The 16,659-nt window shown below is 54.4% G+C and overlaps 1 protein-coding gene across 1 annotated transcript; it reads left to right on the forward strand.

Annotated features, from left to right (window-relative positions):
* The first annotated feature begins 3,440 nt into the window (after window positions 1-3,440).
* Window positions 3,441-15,790, forward strand: ARPC1B (actin related protein 2/3 complex subunit 1B). The gene is made up of 10 exons (XM_037138189.2): window positions 3,441-3,548; window positions 9,120-9,196; window positions 9,965-10,069; window positions 10,513-10,735; window positions 11,494-11,601; window positions 12,697-12,903; window positions 12,988-13,063; window positions 14,019-14,221; window positions 15,139-15,229; window positions 15,538-15,790. Exons 2-10 carry the CDS (start codon window positions 9,133-9,135, stop codon window positions 15,574-15,576), a joined length of 1,116 nt encoding a protein of 371 aa, XP_036994084.1. The 5' UTR covers window positions 3,441-3,548; window positions 9,120-9,132; the 3' UTR covers window positions 15,577-15,790.
* Window positions 15,791-16,659: the final 869 nt, after the last annotated feature.

Raw genomic sequence — 16,659 nt, forward strand, 5'->3', positions numbered from 1 at the left:
TATTACATGTAGTAAGAAAGTATTGTTTCACAATACTTATGTTTCAGATACAGACAAAGGTTTGTACTAGGTCACAATATATATCACTGTGGTCCTGAGCAAAAACAGTGTGAAACCCACTGAGGGAGACAAAGTCAGTCACCTGAGGGGGTTCATGAGGAAGGGCGCTTGGACCACACCTTGATGTGTCACTGCAAGAGTAGCTAAGTGTGCCAGGCACCGAGGTAAGCAACTGATAGGCTTTAACTGCTCACAACAGCCTTGTAGTGTTGGAACTGCTACTGCCACATATTAAAGATGACAAAACTCAAGTCCAGAGGGAGAGTGACAGCCCATGTTGGAACCATGACAGTCTCAAGGGCCCCAGCCATAAAGGGTAAGCATGCACCAGACTGGGCGAGGGCAGGGAGTGGAGCTACAGCAGTGACCAAGCTGTTCACCCATGCTCAGGAGCACGAGGGATGTCCCCGGAACCAATGGGAGAGGACCCCTCCGACGATGCCTTACGCGGTTTCATCGTAGACCTGAGTTTCTCAATTGACTGCCACAGAAAAACGTGTGGCTTGGGAGCAGGTGTGCTGCAACAGGGTGCCGGCCCCGGCAGAAGGCCTGCCCCCTAGAGCCCCGGCCAGGGCTGTGGAATGCGGACTGTGTTCTGAGGCTCGGCCCTGGTGGACATCTGCCCTCCCAGGCTTTGGGCACCTCACCCATGTGTGTGGCCTGGGGGAGGAGGCACAGGGTTTTCCCTCATCCCTTCTGCTCACAGGGATCAGGAGGCAATCTCTTTATCTCAGGGACAGAGACCCATGTCCACATCAGGGGTGGACACACACTGAGACAGAAGGAGAACATGGGCTCTTCTGGGAAAGGTTTTGTCCCTGGTATCCCACTGCCTTGGCCAGCCCACCATGTCCTGAGCCCAGAGGTCTGGAGCATGGTTGCCCTAACGTGACAGGCAGTAAGGCCAGTGCAGTGAGGAGGAAGGAGCAGAAAGTCCAAGAACCCTGATGACCTGGAGACATTGCCCCAGCCCCCGACTGGCTGCCCTCCTCCGAGTCAGCAAGCCCTGAAGCCTGGGTGTGTAACTGCATTCCTTGGACACCTGAGAAGGCCAGAGAGGACAGGGAGTGCAACCTCTTCTCCCCAGGCCACCCCAGGGGGAGGCAGCTTCCAGGAAGTAACAGAAAGCTCTGGCCTTATGCTCAGAACTCCAAATGAAATTCTTCCACCCTCAGACCCCCCTCACCCTAGAAGCGGCTTTACTTCTTAGGCTTAGAAAACTCTACCCCCCAGCAGAGCCATTTCAAACAACACGCCTGCCACTTCCTAGTGAGCTGTGCTCTCCCACCCATTGGTCCTCCCTCCCACAGAGACCGCAGGCCTGTGAGGGGGCAGCAGTGCTTGTTATGAGTCAGCCTCACAGATGCAGAAACCAAGGCACAGAAGGGAAGTTATTTGCCTGAAGTTACACTACAGATGAAGTGCCAGAGCCAGGATGGGGTTCGGTCTTCTAACATCACTTGTTTGTTCATGCATTCAGTCACCCTGTACACACGCAGAGTGCTTCCTGTGTGCCGGGTGCTGTAGGCACCCGAGAGAGCAGACTGAGCAATACAAACATGGTTTGTATTTGCTCACACTAAGCTTCTGAGTCATCCCGTCATCAGGTCAGGCTGCGTCTGATCACTTTTCACAATAAGGAAAAGAGTCCAAGTATGCATATTTGTCAGGATGCTTTTAGTGATGAATAACAGGAAAACTCAACTCAAACCACCTTAAAAAAGACTCCTTATTAGCTCCTATATCTAAAACCTCCAAATGGAGCAGGTTGGCTCAGGTGGACCAGAGGTTGACCAGGGTTCTGGCCCTTTCTCTGGGATTCTCTCCATCTGAGCTCTAACTGGGGCATCTGGCTTCCTTTGTGGCTGTTCCACTCTTGTGGTCAGATTCATGCAGCTAACCTAGAGAGGGCTTCTTTCTCCTCCCTCATAGGTGTTCCAAAGTCCTGGCCTTTGCCTTGATCTGGTCGTCTGAGGTCACAAGTTCCGGGCAGGGAACACCAGGAGTTGAATGGGTTAGAGCACTCAATGCCCACACCACAGGTGGGTGTCAGCCCCACATGGGGTAATGTCCTGGGCAAATACAAAGCTGTGGAGGCGTGGAATGAAAGCCAGAGGTGCCACAGGTGCCCCATGGCTGTCCCCTCATAACCTTTGTCCCCACAGGAAGGGGGTTGCTGGTACAGACCATCTGAAACTTTTTTCTGGTTAGACTAAAGCCATCGCCAGGACTTGAAAAGGTTACATGGGGGGCCCTGGTAACTGCCCCCCCCCCCCAGTGTTTCCTCAGAGCTAGGAAGGCTCAGGATCTTACAGATCTTAGCTAAAGTTTAGTGAACACTCTGCTTGCTACTAGAAGTGCTCCGTGTTTAGAGGCATTTAATCCTGCAGGAGTGGAATTCAATGAAATAGGAGCTGGGGCTGGTCAGCGCAGGATGTGAGTCCAGTGGACACCTCTAATGGGGAGGGGATCAGGATGAATGTGAGCTAAGATGCTCAACCACACCTGAAGGATAACTGAAGTAGGTCTGGTGGGAAGAGGGTGGAAAGGCGTTCTAGGCAGAAAGAACAGTACCTGTCACCTAGGTCTGGACCTCCAGAGACCATGGAGACCCCACACCCCAGCCGGGTAGGGGTACTTGCTGCTGCTTGCTGCCTGGCTTCCTTTGGGTGAAATGAGTCAATCCTAGGGAGAGGGGTCAGAATTGAGAGGCTACATGGTGTTCATCAAGGTCTCTTCCATCTCCCAGGCCACCTGGCACCATGTCCTAGGATGAGACAGAGGGTAGAAATGGAAAGACCCCTGGGGTCTACCAGGCCCAAGATCCAAATTCAGGTGGCCGCAAAAGGAGTGAAGCAGTCTGCAGTGGAACAAAGGTGCAAGAAATCAGCACTGAGTGAAAATGCTGGGCCAGCCAGAGTCAGCCAGGGCGCCGGCGTGCACTCCGCCCCCACCCCTATCCCCGGGTTCGTAGTGTAGTCGCTGAGACTCAGGGAGGCGGGGGCAGGGCTGGCTGCCTTGGCGATGCCCTACTGCACTTTTGGAGCCCACCGTGTACCAGCTGGTGATGGAAGGGGCGGTCCCCGGGGCTGGGGACTGAGTTCTGCAGAGGATCCCTAAGGTGCGGGGTCGCAGTTGGTATGAACCCAGAGGCCGCCCCACCCTCGGCGTGGTGGTAGGAGCTGGGTGGGGGGACCAGACTCCCGCTTCCCGCCAGCTCGCTGCTCAGGCTGCGCACCCCTTTCTGAGCCTGTTTCTCCAACCGTAAGTGGTGAGAAGCGGTGGCAGACAGTGTCTGGGTGCGTGCGCCCTCGCGGCCCCTAAACCAGGGGTGTGGGCGGGGCCTCGGACCTCGGGACTGCCGCCCGGAGCCCCGCCCCCGCCCGGAGGCTGCCAGGCCCCGCCCTCCGCCCACGAGGAAGTGGCTGCGGGTCCCAGAGCCAGTTCGGCGCGTCGACTGCCCAGAGTCCGCGGCCGGGAGCCCTGAGGTGAGGGGGCGCGAGGCGTCGGTGCCCCCCAGATGGGTGTTCTGGGGGGCCGCCTGCAGATGAGGGGCGCTTGAGAGGCCGCGGGGATGAGGGGGTCGCCGGGGAAGGACCGGGGAGGGCGCCTGGAGGTGAGGCGGGGACCTTCCGGGATGTGTGGGGGCGCCTGGGGGTGAAGGGGCCCGGCGGTGCGGCTGGCGGGCCCCCCGCACCCGGCGTCCTCGGGGTGGCCGAGCCCCCGGCCAGTGCGCGCGCGCCTGCCCCGGTTCCGCTTGCCCGTGTCACTTGTCCGCGATTTGGCCCCGCGGCCAGTGTCCCCCGTTATTTCGGTCGTTGACGGACCCACGCCCAGTCACTTCCCCTCCATCCTCCAGCCTTCCGGGTTGCTCCGGCGGGAAATGAGCTGGCGTCCCCGCGCGGCCCCTCCTTCCTCCCGGCCCCAGCCTGCCCCCTGCCCCCGGGGCCGGGCCGGGGCCGAGGGGTCCCCAGTGGCGGAGCCAGACCCCCACGGACCGGGCCGGCCCCGCCTTCCCCAGCTGCGGAGCGGACGCGGGCCTCACCGGCGGGGCGGGGCGGGGCTCGGCGGGGACCGTAACACGGGGCCGACTGGTGCGAAGCGCAGGAGAGCAGGCTCCCCCACCCGTGCGCTGCTCCGGGCCGTGCGCAGGCGCCTCACCTGGGGGTCAGCACTTCCCATTGGGTGAGGCGGCCCATTGCCCGCGAGGTCTCAGGGCCCCGGGGTAAGAGTGCCGGCTTCTTCCTTCACTGGCTAAGGACCTGAGCAAGCCGCCTAACCTCTCCGGGCCTCAACTTGCCTTCTCTGAAATACGGGGACCTTTCAAGTCCTGAGGCATAAATATGATTATGTGTGTAAGGCACTTGACAGTGTGCCAGGCACACACAAAGTATAAATGAGCGCTGCTGTTGTAAAGCCTGCCCACATTTACCAGTGTCTATCCCGGTGAACCTAACCTGAGATTTGGGGTCAGAATCTGTTTGCCATTTCAGAGTTGTGTGACTGTGAGCAAATTTTGGCTTTTATCCAAGTCTCAGTTTCCTTCTGTACAAAATGAAAACTTCTTAGGCTTGCTTTATTTTTTTCTCTTTTGAAAGTGTAAATGGGACCTCATAATTTTATTACTTTTTTTATTGGCTTGCTTTAGAATAGAATGTATGTAAAAGTTCTGGGAATCCTGGGCATTTAGAGATGGCAAGTAAAGTTAGTTTATTACATATGTGTTTGTAGTAATTAAATACAATCCATGTTAATATCACATGTTCTTATTCCATATCTGTAGTTGTCTGGACTTTTTTACTCTGTCCCCATTACAAAGAGGGTTATTATAAATGTGTTTGCTTTAAAAAAAAGTCAGAGGTTATTTTCTTAGCCCTAAATGAATTTATGTCACCAAAGAGTGTTAATCTTTTTTTAAAGCATTTTTAAAATACTGCATTTATTTATCTTTAGAGAGAGGGGAAGGGAGGCAGAAAAAGAGGGAGAGAAACATTAATTGGTTGCATGTTGTACTTGCCCAGACTGGGGACAGAAACCACAACCCAGGCATGTGCCCTGACTGGGAATTGAACTGGCAACCATTCACTTTGTGGGAGACACCCAACCAACTGAGCCACAGCAGGACATGTTAATGTTCTTGTCATTCTGTTCCCTTTGTTACTAACCTGCTGTTGAAGTAAGTGTTATCACATTGCTCTTCAGAAAGACTGAACAAGTTAGCAACAGATGTGAATTTCTCTACAGCCCTGCCAGCATTGAGTGTTATGTGGTTTTCATTTTTGTTTTGTTTGAGTTACTTTAACAGGGGCTTTATGGTGCCTTATGATCGTTTTCATTTTTGTTTCTTCACTTAACTTTCTTTGCCTGATTTGTGACTTCAAGAGCAGAGTTGGGGAGAAGGGATTGGCTGGCCTGTTTGGGATGACAAAGGCTGCTCCACACACAACAGGAAGTTGAGTAATTGCTTAGCATGCTGCAAAATGGCTCTGGGGCAGCTCTCTCCAGCCAGCCTCTGAGCTGGGTGGGGACTTCCCTGACCGCCTATGTAGAGCAGAGATCCTTGCTCCAGGCCTCTCTTGCCTGGATTAGCATCAAGTACAGCCAAATGTCTGGAGTTAGAGAAGGCTCGGCAAGCTTCTCTTAAAGTAAGAAAAAACCTACAGTGGGTGCTTTGTCCAGCCCCAGCCTTTTCTGGATGGAGAAGTGAGGAAAGCATTGTCTGAGAGCATCCAGCCAGCATGGACAGAGCCAGAATTTGAACCTGGCACTGTAAGGAAGGAGCGCAGAGGCCTGAGACCCTTGGCAGGGCAGCCTGAGGCTTCACCTGGCTTGCTTTGCCTCAGAGAGGAGCTTTATTCTCCTCAAATTCTCAAAACTTCCTCAGGACTGTGGGTTTCTAAGCTTCCCTGATCATTGATCCTATCTGTAAAAAAAATTTGAGCACATGATTTCCAGTAAATATTTGTAAATTGCATCCACGTGCCACTGAAGTCATACGGCATATCCCTTACAGACCATCCCTTAAAGACAGACATGAAAGGATATGATTCATTCATTCAGGCACATTCAAGGAATATTTATTGAGCACATATCATTTGCCAGGTACTCTAATTGGTGCTGGGGATACAACAAATAACCTGTGGGGATTATGTCCACACACCGGTATGTGGTCTTTGGCACTCTCTGGATGGAAACGCACACCTCACCTTGGAGACCAAACCCGCTTCTGGCCCCCATGTCATTCTTTGTCCTCGCACCCCTAGCCACGGGTGCTCCTGGGTCCAAGTACACTGAGCATCTGCTGTGTGTGGACGTGGGGGAGGTGCTACTGGGATCACAGAGATCCTGGCTCCAGGCTGGGGGACAGGGGGGATTTTCAGGCTTTGGCCCATGTTCCCCCAGCCTCATTCAGTTTCAGAGGTGATGGGGGCCTGGGGGCACAGAGCCCTGGTTGTGGATTCCAAGTCCCAACGCCATCCCCAGGGCTTCCTCCTCTCCTTGTCTTTAACAGTCAAATGGGCCCAAGGATGCGGGCTCACAGAACCATGTGACAAGTGGGTGGGTGTCCCTGAGACCACAGCCTCAGCCTGCCATTGTCTCTACCAGGAACCATCACTGAGGCAACACATGGGCAAAAGAACTCTGACAGCATTTTCCCCAGAAGGAGGTTGACTGGCAGGCAGCCCATCTCCCCACTTCTGTAGGTAGAGGTTTTCCTGGGAATGATCAAATCCAAGTTCACGAGGTGGGTGGCTCAGTGTGAAGGCTGCTTCCCTGGGTCTGACTGCAGGGACAATCTAATGATTCGTGAGCTAGGAAGCTACAGTGGCTAAGAAGCCCCTCCCCTCTCTGGGTTCCCACTTCCTCCCTAGTAAGTGGGGTTTGAGAGTCATCCTGGAGGCCCTGCTGGTTTCAGTTGCTTTGCAGAAGTTATGAAAAAAAGTTAAGAAAAAAGGGAAATGCATCTTTCCCATCCCCACTGCCTTCCGCCATACCCTCTGTTCCCCTTAAGTTTCTGGTTCAGTGAACTAGGAAGTATTTCTGTCTGAATTCATGCTAAAGGGTGAGTGACTGCTCATCAATGTAGTCTGAACCTCCCTCCCCTGCCTGTCCCACTTGACAAACTTTTGATCCCAGGAAAAAGTGGCGCGGGCTCCCTAAGTCCTCTCAGTTACATGGCTTGCTAGTATGGGGGCCACTGTCCTCAGCTGACCCAGACTCCCATCTTCACTGTCTGGAACTCTGGATCATGCTAGACAGGCTTTTCCATGACTGGACACTCTTGCCAAGACCTTGCAAGGGGAAGAAATGCCTGGCCACATGGCAACTCTGGGAAGTTGGGTTCTGCTGTCCAGGGGCCCTCATCCTCACCCTGGGCTGCAGCCACAAGGCTTCTTCCCTCTGGGCCTCCTGGGACTGAAGGGGTCGGGGTGGCTGGCCTCCACTGGACCCCAGGGGTTTGGAAGTGGGTTCTGGCCTTAGCCCTGCCCCTGCCCTGTTAGAGACCTTGGGAAATGGGGATGGACAGATGAGCACAATTTAGCAGTCAAACAGGCCTAGAGCTCCCGCTCCTGAGTTGTCATCTGAAGTGTAGACAGTGATGACACCCTGCCCCAGCAAAACTGGATGTCAGCTCTGGCCCAGTGCAGATGCACTGGAAGCTTGGGGGGAATCCCCATGAGTCCTGCTGACCTGGGCTGACAGCACGGTTGCCACTTCCGGGGCTTTGCTGTACACAAAGAGGCCTTATAAGGAGAGAGGCTGGGGAGGCAGCCATTGTGGGAGCAGTGTGCTTGTGTGTGTGCAGGGCTGAATGTATGTGAGTGTTTGAGGCCTGAGCCTGAGCTGTTGCGGAAGCGATATTCACTTTGGTCTTTACAGATGAGTAGGACGTTGCTGAACAGAACAGGGGTAGGCATTGAGTGGCTGGAGAGAATGGCTTGCAGGTGTGAAATGTGGACAGAACTGGCCCTGAAGGTACATCAGGCACATCTCCAGGGAGCAGTCTTCCCTGTAGAGGGAACAGCATGTGTGAAGGCCAGTTCTGCATGCCCCAGGCATAGAAATGGCTGAGGGCAGCATGCTCCACATGAAGAACTGGCAGGGGGGCCTCCCCCACCCTCACAGCCAAAAGTGAGGGGGTGGCCTGAGAGGGCAGTTGCTGGGAGGAGCCAGCCAGTCCAGGGTGAAAATGTGCAGAGCTGGGTGAGGTGGGGTAAGGGCAAAGGAAGGCTATGGGTGACCCAACTAGATGTGCACACCACCCCTCCTCAGGCCACCCAGCTCCCCTGCAGTTCAGCCAGCGGTGGGAGAAGACTGGGGATGTGCAGGGACTGAGCTGGGTGGGAGGGCAGTGGCTGGCCCCTCCCCAGGCGGGATGCCAGTGGCTGTTGCTGCTGCCAGGCCTGAACCTTCAGTTCTGATACCAGTCTCCCTTCTCCAGGCATCTACCTGCCCTCTGGACTCTCCTTCACCTCACATTCAGGCTTATTTATTTTTAGAGAGGGGTAGGGAGGGAGAAAGGGAGAGAGGGAAACATCAATGTGTGGTTGCCTCTCATGTGCCCCATACTGGCGACCCTTCGGTTTGCAGTCCAGTGCTCAGTCCACTGAGCCACACCAGCTGGGGGTGCAAATGAGTTTTCTCAATGTGTCTGCCTACCTACAGGTGCCTACAGACCAGCCCCTTCCTCTCCCCTTTGTCCTCTCTCCACCTGGAAGAGAGTGGGGAAGACCAGGGCTCTGGGTGTGGAGGGCACTGGTTTCCATTCTACGTGGGTGAGCTTTATCTGTGAGAAGACTGAGGCACAGATAGATGACAGGTGATGGCCTGTCTGGCACAGGGTTCCAGCACACCCCACTCACAGTAGTGGCTTCACCCACACCCCCATACCCCCACTCACCACGCCATTCTTTGTTCCCTGGAGCCTCAGAGTAAAGCAAGGCACTAGACCAGAGTTGGGAGGCAAGGTGGCCCCTGCTGCCCTCCTATAAGGTCAGCTGGGGCCTAGTTTGCAGCAGAGGCAGAGCTGACTTGGCTTCTCCCCCTCTTGGGCACAGGAGCTGAGGAGCCATGGCCTACCACAGCTTCCTGGTGGAGCCCATCAGCTGCCACGCCTGGAACAAGGACCACACGCGTGAGTGCCCTCTGTCCTGCAGTGCACATGTGGGCATTAAAGCAGCCAGGTGCCCTGGACTATGGGCTCTGTGGGGGCCAGTTGTCCCCCCTCCTTCATCCCCAGTACTGGGTGCTTAGGAGGGAAGGGATGAGCAGCTCCAAGACCAGCAGGGGCAGCCAGGCCAGTGGTCACTGAAGGGCGGAGATGAGAGCAGGACCTGTTCTGGGCTGGGGGAGGGGCTGGCGGTGAGAACCAAAGACATATCCTGCAAGGGCAGGTAGTGAGATGAGCTATGAAGACCAACACATGGGGTAAGGGAAAGCAATGGAAGCAGAGGAGCTGGTTTAGAAAAGGTGGCCAGGGAAGGCCTTTTGAAGGAGGTGACATTTGTACAAAGAACCTAAAGGAGGGGAGGTAGGGGCAGGTGCGGGCAGGTGCAGAGGCCCTGAATTGGGACAGCATGGAGACCTTGGCTGGAGTTGAGAGCAGAGTTCAGTAGCGGGGTACCAGAAAAAGTTCTCAGAGGTCATGAGACTGCTGCAGGGATGTCCAGGGTGGTACAAGTGAAGGGTGGCCAGTCCCTGGGGAACTAATCACAGGGGGCCCAGCCAGGCCTGAGGGACTTCAGGAGACCCCTCTGAGGCAGAGGAGTCCAAGTCTCAAAGGACAGTGTTGCCCAGGTGGCTTGTGAAGGGAGTTCCTGCAGAGGGGAGTTGTGAGGGCGGGAGGGGACCTGGGAATGCACACATCCTCCAACTCCCCACGCCCCTCTCGTCTTTCCTGCAGAGATTGCCATCTGTCCTAACAACCATGAGGTGCACATCTACGAAAAGAGCGGGGCCAAATGGGTCAAGGTGCATGAGCTCAAGGAGCACAATGGGCAGGTGACAGGTGGGTCAGGCTGGCTGGGACTGCCCTCCTGAAGGGAGGTAGGGGGTTGGTATGGCCAGCCAGGGCCATTCATCCACTCACTGGATGTTTTGGTAAGGATAGTTTGAAAGTAACACAGCCCTGATTCAAAGTGGCTTAAGATATAAAAGGGTTATGTTCGTCCCTATTACTGTAAAACTCAGAGTTTTGCAGTTTCAGGAAAGGTTTGATCCAGCAGCTCAGCATCACAATGGCTGCTTTGTTTTTCTGTCTTTTGGCTTGGCCTTCAAGCATGTTTGGTGATAGCTGTGGGAGCTATAACATCCTCAGTAAGCTCTAGTAGCATCACCAAGAGCATCTTTCATTCAGATTGTGACCTTTGGAGCCCTCCTACATGGACACCGTAGAGTCAGCCACCTCTGCTTAGTTCACTTCAACCTGGTGTCCCCCTCCCCATCCCGCAGGCATTGACTGGGCTCCTGAGAGTAACCGCATTGTGACCTGTGGCACAGACCGCAATGCTTACGTGTGGACACTGAAGGGCCGCACATGGAAGCCCACGCTTGTCATCCTGCGGATCAACCGGGCTGCTCGCTGTGTGCGCTGGGCCCCCAATGAGAACAAGTTTGCTGTGGGCAGCGGCTCCCGTGTCATCTCCATCTGCTATTTTGAGCAGGAAAATGACTGGTGGGTGCCCGGGTGGGGCCTAAGTGGGCTGTGAGGTACCCTGGGCTGCAGACCAATAAGTGGTAGGACTAGAGTGTCCCAGAAGCACCAGATGGGATTTTGTCCCCCTGTTCTTACAACCCAGGGGAAGTGTGTCCTCTATGGACCTTGTAGGTGAGGCGAGGGGTTCTGCACACCACTAGGTGCTCCCACAGCCCTATTTCAGTAACAGGCACAGGCTACTCCAGACCGTCTCTATGGCGATCAGATTAAGCTCTGCACATATATTGGCCCTGACTTCCCCATGGTTCCCTGGACTGGACATCTGTTGTCCGTACTTCACAGATGAGCAAAGTAAGGCCCTGAGGCAAACCCACTTGCCAAAGGTACCCAGACACAAGCTTCCAGCCACATCATAATCTTCTCCCCTAAGTCTCTGAGGGCACAGGCCGCAAGGAGCTTAGGCTGGAGTCTGGGAGACCCAAATTCAAATCCCATTCTAGCCAGTTAGCAGCTTTGCTGAGCCAGCCTGGGTTGTAAGGTTTAAAAGAGACCAGGGATAGAGTTCCCACACATTGAACTGAATGTGGCATAAAAACAGCTGGCCTGAACTTGGCCCTGACAAGTCCATGGGCTGACAGTGCCCAGACCCCTCCCTCTTGGGACCTCAGTGGTCTGTAGGACCCAGTGGGAACCTGGAGTTCCTGGGGCACTGAGGCCAGTGGGTTGCCCACCTGCTTGTCCCTCTCCCCCCTTACCTGTCTGACTACCGTATCCAGGTGGGTGTGCAAGCACATCAAGAAGCCCATTCGCTCCACCGTCCTCAGCCTGGACTGGCACCCCAACAATGTGCTCCTGGCCGCAGGCTCCTGTGACTTCAAGTGCCGGTGAGAGGGTGGGGCCCTGACATCCATGCAGGAACAGGGGTTGGAAGGTGAAGGGGAGCCCCCTCCTGGGAGCCCCACACCCTGCCTTCTAGACCAGCTTACAGACCCATTCTGCTGCCAGCATGGTGACCTGGGGCCTCATTCAAGCATCTGTAAGGTTTTGCTCTTTCGAGAATCATCAGTGAGTCCTGTACCCAGCCCTTGGAGAGTCTTAGCCTCTTTCTACCTCTTAATGTCAGCAAGGTTTCTTTCCTAGGCCTTCCTCTCCTGCTTCATTAGAACCTCCCACCTCTTCAGTTTCCCTCCTCCTGTTTGAAGGAAAATGAATGGGTGGCACGTAAATGACTGATAGCTGGGACAGACCCTGCCTCATTATCTTAAGGCCTGGAATGTAGTCTGCAGTAGCCACTGGCTGTTTTTACTTCTGGGTTCAGAAGCCCCAAGTCTCCCCAGGCCTCCAACTCCCAGGTCCAGGCAGACGGCCTGGGTCTCTGAATCTCCGCCTGGGATATGAGGCTACTGCAGGCTCTGGAAGTCCCTTTGGAGGCCCTGGGCACAGGAAGGATGATGTCCTGATGAGCCTCTATTGGTGGGTAGGGAGCTGGTTTGTTGGCACCCTGATCTGCCAGTTGACCCAGTGCTGCCCCTGGGGAGGAGAAGATTAATGTGTGAGAGAGCAGTGGGGGGCAGAGTAGAGCTGGCAGAACAAGGGGCAGGATTGGTTCAAGGTTCAGAGTAAGAGGGAGGAAGGGCACCTAGGAGCTTGCTGTGGAGTAGTGGCCAGTATGATGGAGACCAGGACACCCCTTGGTGGCATGTCACCAATGGATGGTCAGTCCTCAGGTAAGGGTCCCAGGAGTTCACAGGACAGTGACCTGGGAGACCTCATGGACCCATTCCATTGCACAGAGAGGGCACTAAGGCCCAGACTTCACTGCATATGAATATGCAGGTCTTGAAAAGCTGGCTTTGGTACCATGAGCTCCTAGCCAGATGCTCTGACCCTACCAGGCTGCTTTGAGAAGGGTGTCTCTCTTTGGGGCCCCCTCCCACTGCCCAGTCACCTTTTTGTGGGGTGGGGTTCTCTGTGAGCAGGATCTTCTCAGCCTACATAAAGGAGGTGGAGGAACGACCAGCACCCACCCCATGGGGCTCCAAGATGCCTTTCGGGGAGCTGATGTTCGAGTCCAGCAGTAGCTGCGGCTGGGTGCATGGTGTGTGCTTTTCAGCCAGCGGCAGCCGTGTGGCCTGGGTCAGCCACGACAGCACCGTGTGCCTGGCCGATGCTGACAAGAAGATGGCGTGAGTACAGGCCACCCAAGGGGAGGACAACAAAGACATAGAGCAGGAAGGGGCCTGTGTGGCTGATACCTCTCTCTCACTCAGAGTCGCAACTCTGGCTTCTGAAACGCTGCCACTGCTGGCCCTGACCTTCATCACAGAAAACAGTCTGGTGGCTGCGGTAAGGAAGGAGGGAAGCAGTGGCCCTTTAGGGCAGGTCTCCCAGTGGGCCCAGAGATGCCCAGGCAGTTACATACACTTGTTCGCTCCTTCCCTTCCTCCACCTTCCCCCACCTTCCCTCCCTTCCCCACTTCCTTTCATCCAACCATCCAGCCATCTTTTCATCTATGTACCTGTATTGATCAGAATAGGTTGCATTATGCTATGGTAACAAAAAGATATCCCCAAATGCAGGGACTTTCTTGCTCACTTTATATGCCCAGTGTGGGTATTGGGGGGGTTCTGCTCAGTGCAGATGGAGCCTTGTCACCAACATGCTCCCCCAATTGCCATGGAGGGAGAAGGGGGAAGTGGACTGACTATATGCCCTGGATGGATCCTAACATCACTGCTTACTTTATCGGCCAGTAGAAATGACAGCTACACCTAACTCAGAGTGGGTGTGTGGGGGGAGAGCAGTTCTATCACATGTTCTACTACTCTCCCTGCTTCTGCTTGTCTGTCCAGTCCCTTTCACCCCTCAGCAAACATAACGGTGCTCCCAGAGGGAGAGCAGGTTGTATGACCTAGAGAAAATATAGCTGTTGGGGGTCTCTTCCAGAGCAAGTGTAACCTGCTGGTTAGGACAGAAGGCCCCTGGCTCCTATAGGAGGCCCAAACAAGCCTTCTTATCTAGTTGCTGGCCTTGCTGAGGTAGGAGCTGCTCCTGCATGTTCATGCCTAACATCTGGTCCCTGTCTACCTGGGTTGGCCTGGCTTTGTCCACAAGTGGGTATGAGCTTCCTCATAGCTCCTCCACCCAAGTTCCACATCCAGCCACAGGGGTCACCAGACTTATGGCCCAGTGTCCCTTGGCGGCATGCCTTGCTTCCAGCTTCAGTTTCCCCTTGCAGAAAACGGGGGTGCTGCGCCTACCCTTGGCCCATGCTCAAATAGTACCCCTCACTCACTGTAGGGCCACGACTGCTTCCCAGTGCTTTTTACCTACGACGGGGCTGCAGGGACGCTGAGCTTCGGAGGGCGGCTGGACGTGCCCAAGCAAAGCTCGCAGCGTGGCTTGACAGCCCGGGAGCGCTTCCAGAACCTGGACAAGAAGGCGAGCTCCGAAGGAGGTGTGGCTGGAGTGGCACTAGACTCCCTGCACAAGAACAGTGTCAGGTGAGGGTGGGCCTGGGGCGGGGCCTGAGCTTCCTGCCCAAAAAAAGGCAGGTGAGGGTGGGGCTGAGGAGGGGGGCCGGTGGGCAGTGGACCTGGGAGTGGCTGATCTGGACTCATCCCAGCAGCATGAAGGCTAGAGCCCTGATACAGGAACCCAGATCAACCCTTTCAGGTGGCATAAAAATAGCATCCAATGAGGGCAAAGCAGCCAGTCTCTCTACACTTGTAGGACACGGCTGTGTGGGGATCATCAGAAGCCTGGGGCCTGTAGTTCTCTGCAGGCACTGGGGGGTGGCCAGGCAGTGACCAGCGGCTTATGAGTGGGGCCACAGCTGAAGTAGGCCTAGTGCTGGAAACTGGTTATCTGGTAGCAGAATTAAGGGTCAGGCTACAGCCTTGAGGAACCAGGGTGGGATGAAGGGAAGGCCCTCCCAAACTTCCACATTCCACCAGCCACATGCGTCCAACCCATGGTAAATAGAGAAAAAAATGTGGCAAGACTTCCCAACTGAGCCAGTTCAACCCTCCTGTGGCTGCCGAGTCCAGTGTTGTCTTCAGACCAAACACTTCTGCCGGGCTTTCAAAGCTCTTCCGAACTAGCTCCTTGATCTCCCAGCTCCATCCTTTACTTTCTTCCCATTGTGCCACCACTACACATATTCCCCAGACATACCCTACATGCCCTGCCCAGGCCTTTGTATCCTATTCCAGTTGCCTGGGCCACCATGTGCACCTTTCACATTACTGCTGTCCCTAAAGCAGACTTGTAAGCCCCACACACAGCCTGCCTTCTAGGCTCTCCCTTTGAAGCACACCCCAGCACTTGGCCCTGAAATCAGGAGCTCCTGGAGGGCAGTGTGGACTTGAGTCCGCGTAGGCATAGGCTGGGATCCATAAAGGCTTCATCCTCTTTGCAGCCAAATCTCGGTGCTCAGCGGGGGCAAGGCCAAGTGCTCACAGTTCTGCACTACTGGCATGGACGGCGGCATGAGTATCTGGGATGTGAAGGTGAGGTTCCCCGTCCCCACCTTTCTCCCTGGCAGCTGCCCTGGATGCCCTGTCCTTCATTTCTGCAGGAAAAAGGCACTTTGATGGAATGAGGGTGGCAGGGATGAGAGTCCACCCCTTGACACCTGGGCTCAGCAGGCTCTGGAGCAACTTTTTAGGGCTGAGATTCAGACCCAGTTCTGGTCCCCAAAGACCCAAGTTTTCAGTCCTCTTCCTGGCTGGGGCAGGGCAGGTGTGGGCCAGGTCCTTGCAGGTAGGATATCTGCAGGACAGCTGAGAACCGGTCTGTTCTGTTCGCCTCCTTCCAGAGCTTGGAATCAGCCTTGAAGGACCTCAAGATCAAATGACCTGTGAGGAGAATATTGGCCTCATCCCAGCTGCTGGGGGAAGGATCAGGGAAGCTAAAGCTCGCTTTGCTGAATGTCTCTAGGGTACCAGTTTGGGTCCCCATAGGGGGAGGGGAGGGGTAGGAACCTATTCTTACCTATTTGAAGGAACATGTGCCTTTTTCTTGAACAAATACTTTTCATTTACTGTAAAAAAAAAAATGTCCTCAAAGCACTCTGCTGGTCATGAATTGCTTCAAAACATAAAGGTTATATAAAAATGTAATTGCAGACATGCTTGCCTGTGTTTGGAAGAAGTTAGTTTTTGCATGGACACAGGTAATTTTTCTTGCCAGTAAAATTGATTGGTAAACCCAAGAGCCTTCCCCCAAATGGTTCCTTTGCCACTGCAGTCCAGCCTGGAGGCTGCCAGGACCTGGTGTCTTTCCTGTCAGCCATTCAGTGGTCAGATTCTTAAACAAGTGGTTGCACATTCCAGGTTGCTTCTGGGCTTTAATGTAAATTCATTTCTACTCTATTTGATGTTTGCAGTGGGTTTCTGGTAAATACTCATTTTTTAAGACATCTTTTCCCTTATTTTATTCAGGGGGTTATTTTTGTTTAATCACATACTTTTTAGTTACCTACTTATATATAAATCATGGTTTTTGTTTTTTAATGTAGATAGTTTTCTGCAGGCCAGGGTGAGCTACAGATGCTGGCAGCTGTGATATCCCTCCTGGGGTGCCCAAGGCTGTTGACTTCCAGCATGCTAAAGCCCAAGGGAGTGGTAGAGATCTCTGGGAGCCAGAGGCTTGCTTCCATCTCTGCTACTAAATCCTGTCTGACCTCAGGTCAAACCCCCTGCACGGTACCCAGTCACTGATCTCTGAGGACCGTATGCAAAGAACACTGCTGTTCACGAGGCAGAACTGGCAGTGTGGCCAAACCCGCAGGCAACCCATGTGATTGTGTTAAACCCCAGTGTCCTTGCTGCCACCCCCACCATACTGGGTAATAATGACTGAATGGGGTGTTGCCTGACAGTCATGTGGGTATTAGCTATTGGGATACTTCCTCTCAGCACTGAAATCCTGAGGCTGT

The sequence above is a fragment of the Artibeus jamaicensis genome, unplaced genomic scaffold (assembly GCF_021234435.1).
Source record: "Artibeus jamaicensis isolate MK-2021 breed Jamaican fruit bat unplaced genomic scaffold, CSHL_Jam_final contig_402, whole genome shotgun sequence".
Classification (NCBI taxonomy): Eukaryota; Metazoa; Chordata; class Mammalia; order Chiroptera; family Phyllostomidae; genus Artibeus; species Artibeus jamaicensis.

Excerpts from the sequence above, each read along its gene's own strand:
- ARPC1B (XM_037138189.2), top strand. The coding sequence starts at position 9,133 with ATGGCCTACCACAGCTTCCTGGTGGAGCCCATCAGCTGCCACGCCTGG. Across the intron at positions 13,064-14,018 it reads AAAACAGTCTGGTGGCTGCG|GGCCACGACTGCTTCCCAGT; the intron begins GTAAGGAAGGAG and ends CACTCACTGTAG. Across the intron at positions 14,222-15,138 it reads CTGCACAAGAACAGTGTCAG|CCAAATCTCGGTGCTCAGCG; the intron begins GTGAGGGTGGGC and ends TCCTCTTTGCAG.